We start from the raw sequence: 13481 nt of genomic DNA on the forward strand, positions 1-13481 counted from the left end.
GCAGGGCAGGCGGGGGCACTGCCGCTCCTTATCGCGCGGCTCAGGCGGCCCCGCCGCTCTCGGGGCCCGCGGGAAAGCGCCGGGACGAGTCTGGGGAGCGGCGCTGCCGGGAGCGGGGCCGGCGGGGCCCGGCAGGCCGGGAGCGGGGCCGGGGCCCGGCGGCGGGCGGGGAGCGGGGAGCCGGGGCACCGCGGAACGCGGGCGGCGGGTGGCGGCTCCGGCCGGGCCCGTCCCGCTGCACGGCCCGGCGGCAGCGGCGTCTCCGAGCAACCGCGGGCGGAAGCGGCGGAGCGGAGCGGGCGGTAGGAGCGGGGCGGGCCGGGCCGGAGCGGGGCCTGCGCGGGCACCGGGGGCCCCCATCGGGCTCCTCGCAACACTGAGGGGCTGGGGCGTGTCCAGGGAAGGGAACAGAGCTGGGCAGGGGCTGGAGCACCAGGAAAGGCTGAGGGAGCTGGGACGGGGCTCAGCCTGAGAAAAGGAGGCTCGGGGGGGACCTTGTGGCTCTGCACAACTCCTGACAGGAGGGGACAGCCGGGGGGATCGGGCTCTGCTCCCGGGGAACAGGGACAGGACAAGGGGAAATGGCTTTAAGTTGTGCCAGGGGAGGTTTAATTTGTATACAGATAGGATAGATGGGGAAATTTCTTCACACAAAGCATGCTCAGGCACTGTCACAGGCTGCCCAGGGCAGTGGTGGAATGCCAGCCCTGGAAGTGTTCAAAAAACCGTGTGCATGTGGCACTTGAGGGCATGGTTTAGTGGTGGTGGTGGTGCTGGGGGAATGACTGGACTTGGTGGTCTTAGAGGGCTTTTCCAACCTTTACAATTCCATGGTTCTATGATTCTTTAGATCCTGGCCCTAACCCCCCTGCAAGGATCGTGGGATGCTCAGGTGTGGGTCTGCTATGGGATCAGTCTGCCATGGCACCCTGTGGCCACAGGGCAGCCTCTGGGGTCAGGCTGTGGCCACATCCCACCATTCACCTTCACTTTTCTAACAAAAGTTCTGGAATTAATCAGCCCTGGGGTCCTGTATTCATTTGTTGCATTAACACATTTTAGGTGGTGTTTATTTTGTTTGTTTTGGTGACCTGAGATCAGTGCATTGGTGCTCTCAGGGAAAGGTGGGTGTTTTCAGCAGAAATAGATGGATCTCAAAGATTTTAGGCACTTGATGAACAGGGACTGCATGAGCATTGGTAAGATTTTTCTGTTAAAATTAGCAGCAGTGAAGCAGTTGACTGTGATGACATTTGATATTTCAGTCTGTTGAAATGAATGAGGTGGATGCATGACAAGTCGTGGATTTGGGAATATAAGAACATTAACATAACAATAGTTGATCAGCCAGGTTTTCAACTATCATGATATTTTGTACAGCCTGAAAATCATATCAGAATCTTCTCTGCCATGTTTCAAGCAGCCAAAGGGCAGATCATTTGACCTGAGCTATAGCCAGAGGAGTTGCGTGCATAAAACTATGTTAATTTTAAAAGTTGGGGAAGATGTAAGAGGAGGAATTCACAAACTAGAGAAGGATGGCAAGTGTTTCTGCTCCATGAGAAGCTTTCCCAGAGGATTGTGTCTATCTTTAAAAACAGTCTCAGTGAAAAATAAGTGTTTGTATGACGAGACAGTTGACAATTCCTCTCTGAAATGTCTGGTGGATGGACAGACCTTTAAGGACAGCCATGCATAGACACTGAGAGTATCTTGTAGCAATACTCACAACAACTCTCCCTCTTTCGATGGGAAAAACATCATGGGGCTGTCTTTGATATTTCTCCTTGGACTGAATATTCCCTTTTACTGCAAAACTGCAAAGTATATCCCAAGACTTCCCTCTCCTGTGGGATTTTCTTGGCAGTGTGGTGCTGGAAGCACAGTGTTTGCAGGTCCTGAACACACCCAGCACTGGTTCTCACTGCTCCAGAGATCCTCCAACCCCCAGCAATATCTGGAGGCCACAGAGGGACTTCATTTCTCCCTCTTTGATCCGAGGGATAACCTCAGAGACCTGGAGTCTGTGAGGAAGCAGGATCTCAGAAGAATCATAGATCATAGAATGGTTTGACATGGAGAGGACCTTGCAGACCATCTCGTTCCACCCCCTGCCATGGGCAGGGACACCTTCCACTGTCCTGGGTTGCTCCAAGCCCTGTCCAACCTGGCCCTGGGCACTGCCAGGGATGGGGAGTCCACAGCTCCCCGGATTACCCCACTGTGAGTGATTAACCCCAGAGGTTAATCACTCCTTACAACTGCTCCTCCATCTCTCCATGCTGTAGGAAATTCCCAGGTGCTGAGCTTTACTGGCTCAGCTCTCCTCTCTTAAGGGAGAGGAAAAAGCCACCAGGCCCTTCCTGCTGTGCATCCTCTCTCCATGCTGTAAATCCCCTCTGTGTTCCCTTTCCAACTGACTGGTCCTTGCAGAGGAGCAGCCTCGGGGCCCTGTGGAGTTCCACATCCCTCACACAGCACTGAAGGACAGGAAAGGACAGCGGGCGCCGGATGCTGCTGTTCTGCACCAGCGCCCTCCTTACTGCAATTACAGTCCTGTTAGAAACCTCCACCTTATTTAAAGAGACACTGTCAACTGCCTCAAAGCTCCTTTCTGGAAAAGTCTCCCAAGGCCACTGAGATGTGTTCTTAATGATGAGGAGAAAAGCACTAAAGATAAAGAGCACTGATAAAGTAGAGGTGCTTCTCATTTTTTAGGCTGTTGAATGTAATGAATTAAAACTACTTCAATTAATCACTGTAGTCCCTTCTGACAGAATTGTCATCTCAGTTTCCAGATGTGAGGAGTGAGGCAAGAGGAGCTGAGTGATGGGATCAAGGTTGCTCTGTGAGTTTGCTGCAGAGGTCTGGGTTGTAAGGTAGTAAAGGAGACTGAATAGCATGAACCAGTGTTTGATTATTGGTAGCAGCAGGAAATACTCCCCAGAGGCGCCATGGTGAGCTATGATATAGTCCCTTCTCTAGGAGGTGCTCCAGCACATGCAATATAGGATCCAAGATCTGAGGCTGGGTGAATGCCAGGTCTTGGCTGGTCTGATGGGCTGTGCTTATCTGTGTACCACCATGAAAGACCTTTCCAGGACTGGGAGAAGGGCTTTACTGGGAAACTCCAGGCTCACCTTCCCTCACTTCAAAGACTGCAGATCATCAGGAACCCCCTGAATATGTGTGTGGCTGTTGGCTGTCACTGATGGCATTATTCATGTGGTTGGGCTTAGTGTTTTCAAACATGCTTAGTTCTCCTCTTTGGTGGCTTTGGCCAGCTCAGATTTTTCTTGCATTTACTCACCATCCTCAAGTTGAATTTTTGTGCTTATTGGCAGGTGTACATCCCTGCAGGGTCACTGCCATGGTACTGAAGGTGTTCTTTCCATCGTGCTGCTCCTCAGCAGACAGCGGCATTTTGATCGGCCGCTGGATCTCCGAGCAGAACTCTGCTGTCATCCTTGCTGTGGTGCACTTCCCCTTCATCCCTGTCCAGGTGAAGCAGTACCTTGGGGAGGTTCAGCGTGTGACTAAAGTCAGTGTTTCTGTGCTTGGCTCATGGAGCAATAGCAAACAGGAGAAAGAAGAGAGTCTCAGTGAGTTCTTGGAAGATCTTGGGACCATATTCTGCCATGAGCCATGGATCCAGATAAGCAAAGAGGGAGACAGCAAATTCTGGAGCTGTTCTATCCTTCAGAAGCACTCTAAGAACCCTCAGGAGGAAGAAATCATCTTGGTGTACTATGACCAGCGCAAGGTCATGCTTTCCCATCTGCACCCCCCTTTGGACACAGCTGGCCAGAGGGCAGAGGATGCCTCAAAGCTCTCGGCCATCTTTGACACGGTGGCCAGGAGCCAGGTCCTGTTCATGACAGACAGGTACGACGAGGGGCCCATCAAGCTGACCCACTGGCAGTCGGATGGGGTGGAGGCCAGCATCATTGTGGAGCTGCTGAAGCAGGCCTCTGTGCCTGGCTGCATGCTGCTGACATTCCTGCTCTCTCTGCTCTCTGGGATCTGCAGGAGCAGGTAAGTGACATGACATCACCCAGCTTGTTTTGCCTGGAAATGTAATTCTTGTTTAGGCATCGCAGGACTACTGCTCAACCCCAGTCAGAAATGTGATACAAAATTGTTCTGTTGGAAACAGGCTGCTGCAAGAGGTCCTGGTTGGAGCTCCACTCCAACAGGAAAGCACAAGGCCAGAGGCTCCCTCAGAACTCTTCATGGAGCTGGGAGGTTTTCTGGAGAGGCATTAATGTCCTCCCCATTTGCAGCAGGGATAGTTGAGCCCTGCTTCAGTTTCATCACAGCTGAAACAGTGAATTTCCAGCTATTCTATGGCTGACAGAATGACGTGAGGCTGTCCTTAGTCTCCATAGCTGGGGATTCCCTCCTCCCTGTTTGCTGTGACTCCTTCTGCAGCTGTGAAACATCAGCAAATACTGTTTCTAAATCCATCCTTTCTCCAAGAGACTGTGCTGCTGCAACCTTGGCACTTTACAGATGTTTAGAGGGATTGATGCTCAGCCTGAATCCTTGGTGAAATCCTGTTCTCACAACTGTGAGCTTGAATAGGATGCTCCAAATGTAACATGTGGCAAGTGCTTGGACTGAAAGCTAATTCTGAGCAGATTTGCAGGGAAGAAACTTAAAATCATGGAATCACTTACCTTGGAAAGGCCCTCTAAGATTATCAAGTCCAACCATTAACCCAGCACTGCCAAGGCCACCACTAACCCATGTTTCCAAGTGCCACATGTTTTTTAAATACTTGCAGGGATGGTGATTCCACCACTGCAGCTGCCTGGAGAGGTTGTGACAGAGAGGAGAGTGGAGTTTTGGTTCTAAGCTGCAAGAAGACACTGTAATTGATGAAATTTTGATAACAGCTACTACTATATTCATGGATAAATCTTTTTAAGTACAGCCTAAAGGAATGGAGGTATTTAACAGGTTTCCAATTGTGTGATACAGTTGTAAAAGAATTACAGTGAAACTCTTCCCATGCAAAAATTTTCTAAGCAGTTGGGTTACACAGTCTGGTACACAAAGGAAAAACTGTCCAGTTTTGGATTATTGGAAGAGATTGAGATTTAAACCTGATATCATCAAGGATCCCTGTGTACTGGGATTGCTCTGTAAGATATTGTATGTTACTGGTTCTTAATGGTGATTAAGTCACAACTTTGTGGCTGGGCAGAAGATTGGGAGTCAGCTCAAAAGGTCTTTTTTCTGTCTGTGTGCCATCACCAACAGACAGGATGATTCTTTTCTGCACAGGCACTTGGTCTCACTTAGTCCCACCTCAGCTGGTGCCAGGATTCAGGCCAGGCTTGGAGTCAGGTTAAGCTCAAGCCTTGCTGGCATCCAGTCTCAGTCTGCAGTCTAAACATAAGTTGGGAGCTCAAGCTCAGTGGCAGGTTGGGCCCAGATAGCTGCTACCCAGCTTCTCAGGGATTCTGACTTCAGCTTTTTCTGGGGCCAGGATGGATGTTTTGAAGTAGAGCAGCAGCCAGCTGTACCTGGCAGCAGGCAGAATGCAAGGCTTGCTGTGCACAGACTAACACTGAGCCTGTCCTTAGCCTTGGGAGGCAGAGCTTTCTCTCCTTTGTTTTATTCACCCACAGTATCAACTTTATATTTACTTATCTCCTACGTGTTTTAAAACATCAGTCTTGGAGAACAGAGATTAGTACCTGGCTTTATAACAAGTCTCCTGCTTGACCTTCTAAGTCATTTAAAGGAATTTGGTTCCATTTTGTACCACATGATGTGTGGTACAACCTCCTTCATGCCAACATACTCGAGGCAGGGAGAGTTCAAGACGTCACATGCAGGTGTCCTTCCAGTCCCCTCCTCCCCATCCTGAGACAGGACATCCCATAAAATAAGATTTACTGATTTTTTTTCTTCTTAGGTTACAGGACTTCTTTCTGTCTGTTTTTTGTGATGTTAAGGGATAGTCAGCTTTGAACGGCTAAAGAAAGAGATCAGCAATGTCCTCTCAGGCTGAGGAGGTTTGGGTATTTTTGGCTATGCCCCTGTTGTGTATTTGCACGGGAGAAGCAGGGCAGCAGTGTTGGAAATCTCAGGGAGTGAATCACTGCCATCCCTCCAAGCTCACCCCGCGTTCCCAAGTCCTGCACATCCTGAACTAAGGCATTTCTTCAGCACCACCGTGTGCTAAGGGGTGGCCATTGCGATTCTGCTTCAGAGGAACTTGGGGGCAGCATTCCCATTATCCCTGAAGGTCTCTGCTCTTGGGGACGTTAGGATGTTTTAGTCTTGAGGCAGTAAATTCCATGTGCTCGTTTTTAAAAAAGTCTGTTTATAAACACCTCCAATTCCTCATCCAAAGGGAGGCACTGCTCCTGCAGTTTCTAGCAAGGAGCAAGAAAACATGCAGGAGTTCTGGTTAATGGAGCTTAATATTTGCATGTGATCCAGATTTGCAAAGATTGCTTTTCATCTGATATCTGAAAATCCCCTCTCACTCTTGGGAAAAAACTGAATTGGAAAATCAAGACTTACTCATGGAGGCTATGTTAATTTAATGCAAAAATTCCATATATTTGGAAATACCCCAAAGATCTCCTGCTGCTTAGATAATGCAATGACACAGCGTCACTGGATTTTTGTTGAGTTTTTTTATCTGGTTGGTTTTCCATTGAAGTCCTGAAAATGGTTCTATATACTGTGTTGTAAACAAGTGGGAGTATTTCTGGCAATGCACAGTCAATGTGCAAAGGGATAGGAGACCACACAAGGAATATTTTTTTGCTTTCTTCCTCAGTCCTCACAGAGAGGAGAGTTCCCATAGCACATCTTGCAGCTGCTCTATTGAGTTTTTTGCAGTATGTTTGTATTTTTATTTCAATAAGTATGTGTATGTATTTTCTTTCCAAAGAAAGTATGTGAGTGGAATAGAGGTTGTGCTTGTGGTGGTGAGTGAAAAGAGAGTCAGTTGTAGCACAGACAGGGACATCCCTGTGGTGTGTTTTTGGCTCCATGGTGTCTAGTTGAGGAGCTGAACCATTGCAGGCTGCACGATGTTTTGGTGCTCTGAGGGTGCTTTGGGAATCATTGCCATTTGTGCAAGACATTCCTCAGGCAGACAACAGCAGCCTGTCCTTTCTCTTGGCTGGGGGTGTCAGACTGGGGGTGAGCCAGGGGCTGGCTGCCCACAGCTTGAGGAGCAGCCATGGATGGTGAGAGACAGCCACTGCTGAGAGAGGATGGGACTGTCACCCAGTGAGTGTGTAGTGTAGCACAGGCCCCAGAGCTGCTGCTTTCTGCCTGAGCTGACAGGGTCTGGCAGCTGGTGTTTGACCCATAATTCTTCACCTTCAGCCATCTGTACATAATCCCACAGGTAGAGCATTCCTCCTTCCCCTTCTTTATATTTCAAGTACAATTCTCTGCTCTAGTCAAGTTTTGCCACACCAGAGTTTGTAACCACTGAGCTGGGGCATAATTGGAAGGGAAAACTCATCTGCTCTGGTGTCCTGGTGAATCTGTGAGCCCAGGTGTGTGTGATCAGTGGCCAGAGCAGTCACCCCCTCTCCCTCCCCTGCACGGTGCTCTTTTCTCCACCGCCTCAGCTCCCTCCTCCTGACAAGTCAGCTGAGGAGCAGTGCATTCATTTGTCTCCAAGGTGGGAGGCTGTAGCGCAGAGCTGAGTAACTTGGAGACCTCAAATTAAGAATGATTCACAGTACACTGCGTGTGTTTCAAACCCAATGTGTCTGAAATTTGAATGGGGAGGGAGGGGGAAGAGGGGGGCTTCAACATTCTGATTCTTCAGCTGACAAATGATGCACAAAGTGGGGTTCAAAAGGCGCAGGAGGGTGCGGGGAGGAAAGGGACAGCAGCCCCAGGGAACTGAGCAGGGTTTGGAGGAACTGTACCTTTGTGATTGGTGTGAATTGTGTAAATAGCAGTGGGCACCCCAGTGTGCCCATCCTGGCCAGTCATGGAGGCATCTGCTGCTGGGCATGGGCTGGCATGTTCCAGGTGAAATCTGTGGAAGGCACACACAGTGTGCAGGGACATCCATCTCCAGGCCCTGCTCAGTAATGATCCAGGCAGCTGTGCAATTTCCAGAGTGAAGCAGGATACAAGGAATAATGGTATTGTGTTAAATGATTGTAAACCTGAAAAACCATGCCAGAGCAGCACAGGAGAAGTGACTAAAAGTGACCATGGATTCCTGGACCCGTAACAAAAGCCAGTAAAACACTGTGAAAATAGTGCAACAACTGCACTGGCTGGTGTACTCCTGTGTACAGGAGAGAAGTGATCCAAATGATGTCCACATCAGAATTTATCCCCCAAACCAAACCTGGTGCCATGTGTTGCTGTGGTTTCTGTGACCAGCCTGCTCCCAGTACTGTGTCACTTCAGCCTGCACAAATCGCCATTTGTCCTTGCTTTATAGGTTGTGTGGTAATAAAAGTAACTCCACAAAATAATTGAGCATCATTTTGTACTTTTCTTCTGAGTCATAAGAAAAGAACCTTGTGACTGTTTCCTCCCCTACAGGCCTAATGTGGATGTTAACTTTGAAACCTATTTAAATGCTAAAAGTTGGTTATCTACATAATGATGGTCACTGCAAGGCAGTGGAGAGAAGGTAGAAGTGAAGACCCTGAAAAAAGAATTTGGAAGTAATAAAGAAAAAAAACAAGAAGAGAAAGAGCAAGTGGAAGGGGAAAAAAAAGCCAGGGGAAGGGACATAAACTGCATGGAGGGCACAGCTGCTTGTTAAACCAGGCTCACACAACACAGAGACTTGTGATCACCTCTGCTCTGGAGCCAGGCTGGGAGAGCTGGAGGGGTTCACCTGGAGACCTGAAGGCTCTGGGAGGACCTTAGAGTCCCTTTCAGTGCCTAAAGGGGCTCCAGGAGATGTGAGGGAGGGAGAGGGACTGGGGACTGGAGAGGGAGAGGGACTGAGAGGGAGAGGGGACAAGAGATGGAGGGACAGGACAAGGGGGAATGGCTCCCACTGCCAGAGGGCAGGCTGGATGGGATATTGGGAAGGAATTGTTCCCTGGGAGGGTGGGCAGGCCCTGGCACAGGGTGCCCAGAGCAGCTGTGGCTGCCCCTGGATCCCTGGCAGTGCCCAAGGCCAGGCTGGGCAGGGCTTGGAGCACCTGGGGCAGTGGGAGGTGTCCCTGCCATGGCAGTGGGGGTGGAATCAGATGAGCTTTAAGATCCTTTCCAACCCATTCCACGATCCATGATGAGTAACACTGGGGTTTGTGCAGCAGTTACACCATGTTGAATTGTTGCACTGAACACAACTTGACTCTGCTCTCCTGGAGATTGGAGCATTGTGCAAGCCCAGTGATGTATCCAAAAGCAGAGGTTGGGATCAGGATTGCCTTGTGGCTTCCTTGGAAGAGTGAGACATGGTTTGACAGAGTGCAAATGAGAGCTTGGGTTGTCTGCATGTCTTGGTCTGGCAAGGCTGCCTTAATTCTTTTAACCTTTGAGAGAGTCATTAACATCTAATCACCAGCTCTGGTTGCCCAGCCTTAACTTCACACTGCCTGTTTTGCATGGATGTTGGATGCTGGCCTGCCTGCTACATGGCAAAGGCAAGAGGAGACATTCCCATGTGTTTCTGCAGGCTGCTGAAGTTTTGGCCTTTGTCTTTCTTGTGGAGCAAACTCTCAACCTGTGAGCAGCTGGGACATCGCCTGCAGCACCTCCAGGTCATCAGCAGCAACAAGAAGGCTCAAAACCAAAATCAGCTGATGAGGTATGGAGTACATGTAAAGTTAGATGTGTCTTGGCTCTATTCCTGTCTCCTGTGGGGAGCCCAAACCATGTATCCCATGCCTGGACAGTACTAGGTCCTCACTGCACCTTATCATGTTGCTCTACTCCCTGCTAGTTTGCATATCTTTACTCTGCATTGTATTCATATGCATATATATTTGTATTTTTATGTGTAAATCATGCCATTTGCCAGATACCTGCCTTTTTCCCTAGCTCAGGAAAGGCAACTGGGATATTGCACCTCAAAAGCTTGTGCTGCACCCATTGTGAGTGCTTTGCTGTCACTACTCCCACAGGCTAATTGCTTTCACATGTGCTGCTGTCCACCACGGCCATCCATCAGTGTTCAGTGGCATTTTCCATAAGAGCAGAAAGGTTTAGATGCTCCCCTCTTTCACCCACTCTTTTGGGAAAGCTTTTTGTGCAGAAACTGCAGACCAGAGACTCCACTTACACTGTTAGAACAGTAACAAAGTGTAAGAGAAAAAGCAAACATGCAGCACAGTGAGAGGAACAGAGCAGAGATCTGAGACAAATATTGGATGCCCTACAACTCTTCCACAGCCAGTCTTGTTCTGTGTGATTCTCTGATCCTGCAGTAATAGACTCCCAGGGAACACTTAAAATAGATTAACAGATTTGAAGGCCAAAAGTAACTGTGATTGTTCTGTCTGATTCCTGAATAACTCACGTCATGGAATTCCATTCAGAAACTCTAGTGAGGAAGGGGCAGCCCAGCAGCCCTTCTGGGTTTGTGTATGAACCCAAAACCACTATTTATTGCCTTGTCTGGGAAAGCCATCTGATCTCAGTGTGGATGTGCCAAGTGCTGCTGCCCTTGGTACTGGTAATTGGTAACTCCCCCCTGAGTGTGTATATACTTTTCTGTCTAACATTGCTCTTTGTAGCTTCAATCCGCTCTTTGCTCCCTACTAAGAAAGGTTTTGTGATGTGGCAGGCTCTGAGTGGCTCTGAGTTTAGAATCATGGAATCTCAGAATATCCTGAGTGGGAAGGGACCCGCAGGGATCATCCAGCCCAGCTGCTGGCCCTGCACAGACACCCCAACAACCCCACCCTGGGCATCCCTGGCAGTGCTGTCCAAACACTCTTGGAGCTCTGGCAGCCTCGGGGCTGTGCCCATTCCCTGGGGAGCCTGGGCAGTGCCCAGCACCCTCTGGAGGAAGAACCTTTCCTGATATCCAACCTAAACATTCCTGGCACAGCTCCAGCTGCTCCTTTGGGTCCTGTCCTGGTCACAGATCAGAGCTGCTCCTCAGGAGAGAGCTGTAAACAGCTGGGAGGTCTCCCCTCAGTCTTCCCTTCTCCAGGCTGAACAAACCTCTCCTGTGCTTGGCTACAGGAGCAGCACACCAGTGGAAATGAAAAGATTCCAAAATTGTTCCTCTTCAGTGAGTTGTCCTGGTGTCCCTGAGACATTAAAGGTGCTAGATAAGCAAAGCCAACAACTGTCATTGGAACATTAAACACTGCCCTTCCTTTAACTCTGTTTCTCTCTGCCCTGCCTGCAGGAAAGCCAACATCTTTGTGTCTCTGCTGATTGATGTGGCCCTGGGGATACTGCTGATGTCGTGGCTGTACAGGAAGAACCGCATTGGTCACCTTGCTGACACCCTCATCCCTGTGGCTGACGTAAGTCTGGCCAAATCTGATCCCCTTTCACCTGCTCTGCGTTGGTTGTTAAGGAGGCAATGCCTCACACACAGTCTTTTAGAGAGACCTGTCTGAAGTCATGCAAATTAGGTCTCCTCAAGACCAGTGAAATCTATAAATCAGGCCTGTTGGGGCTGCTTGAAAGAAACAGCTCTGCTTTGCATGTGCTGTGAATAGTAATTAGATGTTTATGGGAGGGCTCCTCAAGCTTCTAAAGGAACAATTATGGCTTGGACAGAGCTCTGCAGCTGCAGGTTGGGTGGTTATGGAGCCACAGTGCTTTTATTTTATTTTTTTCTGGAGTCAACAGAAAGTGTCCTGAAGTTGTTGCTATATGGGTTGTTCGTGGTGAAAAAAAAGCTGTAACCTGGGTTGAGTCTGATAAACTGCTGGAAAGTCAAATATGATAAGCAGTGCAGCTGTGCTTGTGGAAGGAGTTTCATGGGGAAGTCCAAAGGCTTTGCTGGTCAGGGTACAAACACCTGAAATCCTGCCTAAGAGCTCTGGGATATGGCCAAACTAGGAAAACCTGCTGTGTGTTGTGATTTTCTTAAACATAACTCCTCTTGCCCACTGAAATCCCTCAACATCAGCAGAAATTCACGGATAGCAAGTATGACCCACACTGTCCTGCTCTTCTGGTGGTTCATTTCAGATGCAGAGCCCCAGTATATCTGTTTAGTGGCAGTAAGGAACATATAATGTACTTCAGAGGCTAGAGACCACTAATCTGAGGTCAGCTCTCTTTTAAGAGCTTCTGTGTCTTGGGATTACATGTGCAGCCAATTTTGAGCCCTGCCATGCAGCTGCACAGCCTAATCTTTTCTCTGCCCACTTTTCTTTCATTTCTGCATGGCTCTTTCCATTGGTTTCTTTCTAGCAGCTGAAGAATGTCTTTTCTCCACTCTTTCTCTAGCTTCTTGGTTGAGAAGAATTTGATTTTGATCAGAAAATTCCAGCAGTGGTTTATTTTTCCTACTTATGCTGCATTTCCTGGGAAGACTTCACATTTCCCTTGACGACGATCTTTTTGGTCCATGTTGAGCTCCTTAGTTATTGCAAGGTCTCTGATCATTCTTGTACATGCTGGACTTGCAGAAAACATGTATGGATTGTCCAGCATAGCTGTGGAACAGGACTATTGCTGGTTTTCTTATCTTTCATAGTCAAACTTTTAAGGACAGCATGTGTGCTGTAGGCACTACTCAGCAGTGGTGGTGGGTAGGGAGAAGCACATTTGTTGCAGGACACTTGGTCTTGTGTTTGAGCTATACACTGCAAATATACTTCTAAGCCTTATTCCTGCATCTTTTCCCTTACAGATATTTTAGCTGGAGAAGTTTAAGTTCTCTAGAGCTTTCCCTTTGGGATTACTGGAAGTGCCTAGCTCTCAGAAATCTGATTTCTTAACAAGTCTGCAGGGAAGTGGCTTTGGCTGCATTCCTGGTTGCACAGGTGGCTCTGGGAGGGATTCCATCTGCCCAGTGTCTTTGGCAGATGGACACTCTCCGTGCTCAAGGTGTGTCCAACCCCAGCACCTGTCCTGGACAGGCTTTCTTGTGAAGGTTGCTTGTTTGTTCCTCTTTCAGTAATTTAGCTCATCTGTCACTCAACTACACTTTTGCATCACAGTGACAGCTGTCTTCAGCAAGTCTCCTCCCCCGTGTGTGGACTCTGGTACCTGGCTATCACCAGGAGCTGTTTGCTTTCATTCCTGGAAGTGCTGACTCCTCCATGTCTGGGGGGGCTGATAGCCAGTCAGTGCCTTTCTTCCCTGTTTTTCCTGGCTTATCAGTTCAGGCCATTCACAACTCTTCTTTTTTCCAGACTTAGTTTCTTTCAGGCATATGAGATTGTGGACATGAAATCGTTTGGAGTCTTTTTACTCCCTTTGCTGGGCATTGATTTATATGCATTATGTGCAGGCCTTAAAAAATGCAGATCTGAGTGATCCCAAAATATACCAATGACTTCAGCATGTGGTGTGCAAGCCAGCACCACTTCTTTTCCAGT

The 13481-nt window shown here is 48.8% G+C and overlaps 1 protein-coding gene across 2 annotated transcripts in view; it reads left to right on the forward strand.

Annotated features, from left to right (window-relative positions):
* Nucleotides 1-229: 229 nt before the first annotated feature.
* The window catches only part of PIGQ (phosphatidylinositol glycan anchor biosynthesis class Q), a 37686-nt gene continuing 24434 nt past the window's right edge, over nt 230-13481 (forward strand). Inside the window, exons 1-4 of one of the 2 annotated variants that reach the window (XM_030958495.1) lie at nt 230-302; nt 3345-4035; nt 9644-9775; nt 11327-11447. In XM_030958495.1, coding sequence (XP_030814355.1) covers nt 3371-4035; nt 9644-9775; nt 11327-11447 — 918 coding nt within the window. In that variant the 5' untranslated portion in view covers nt 230-302; nt 3345-3370. Of the gene's footprint in view, nt 303-1053; nt 1200-3344; nt 4036-9643; nt 9776-11326; nt 11448-13481 lie in introns of those variants that run through there. The other variant, XM_030958494.1, reaches the window with a different exon arrangement.

Source organism: Camarhynchus parvulus, chromosome 14 (genome assembly GCF_901933205.1).
Source record: "Camarhynchus parvulus chromosome 14, STF_HiC, whole genome shotgun sequence".
NCBI lineage: Eukaryota > Metazoa > Chordata > Aves > Passeriformes > Thraupidae > Camarhynchus > Camarhynchus parvulus.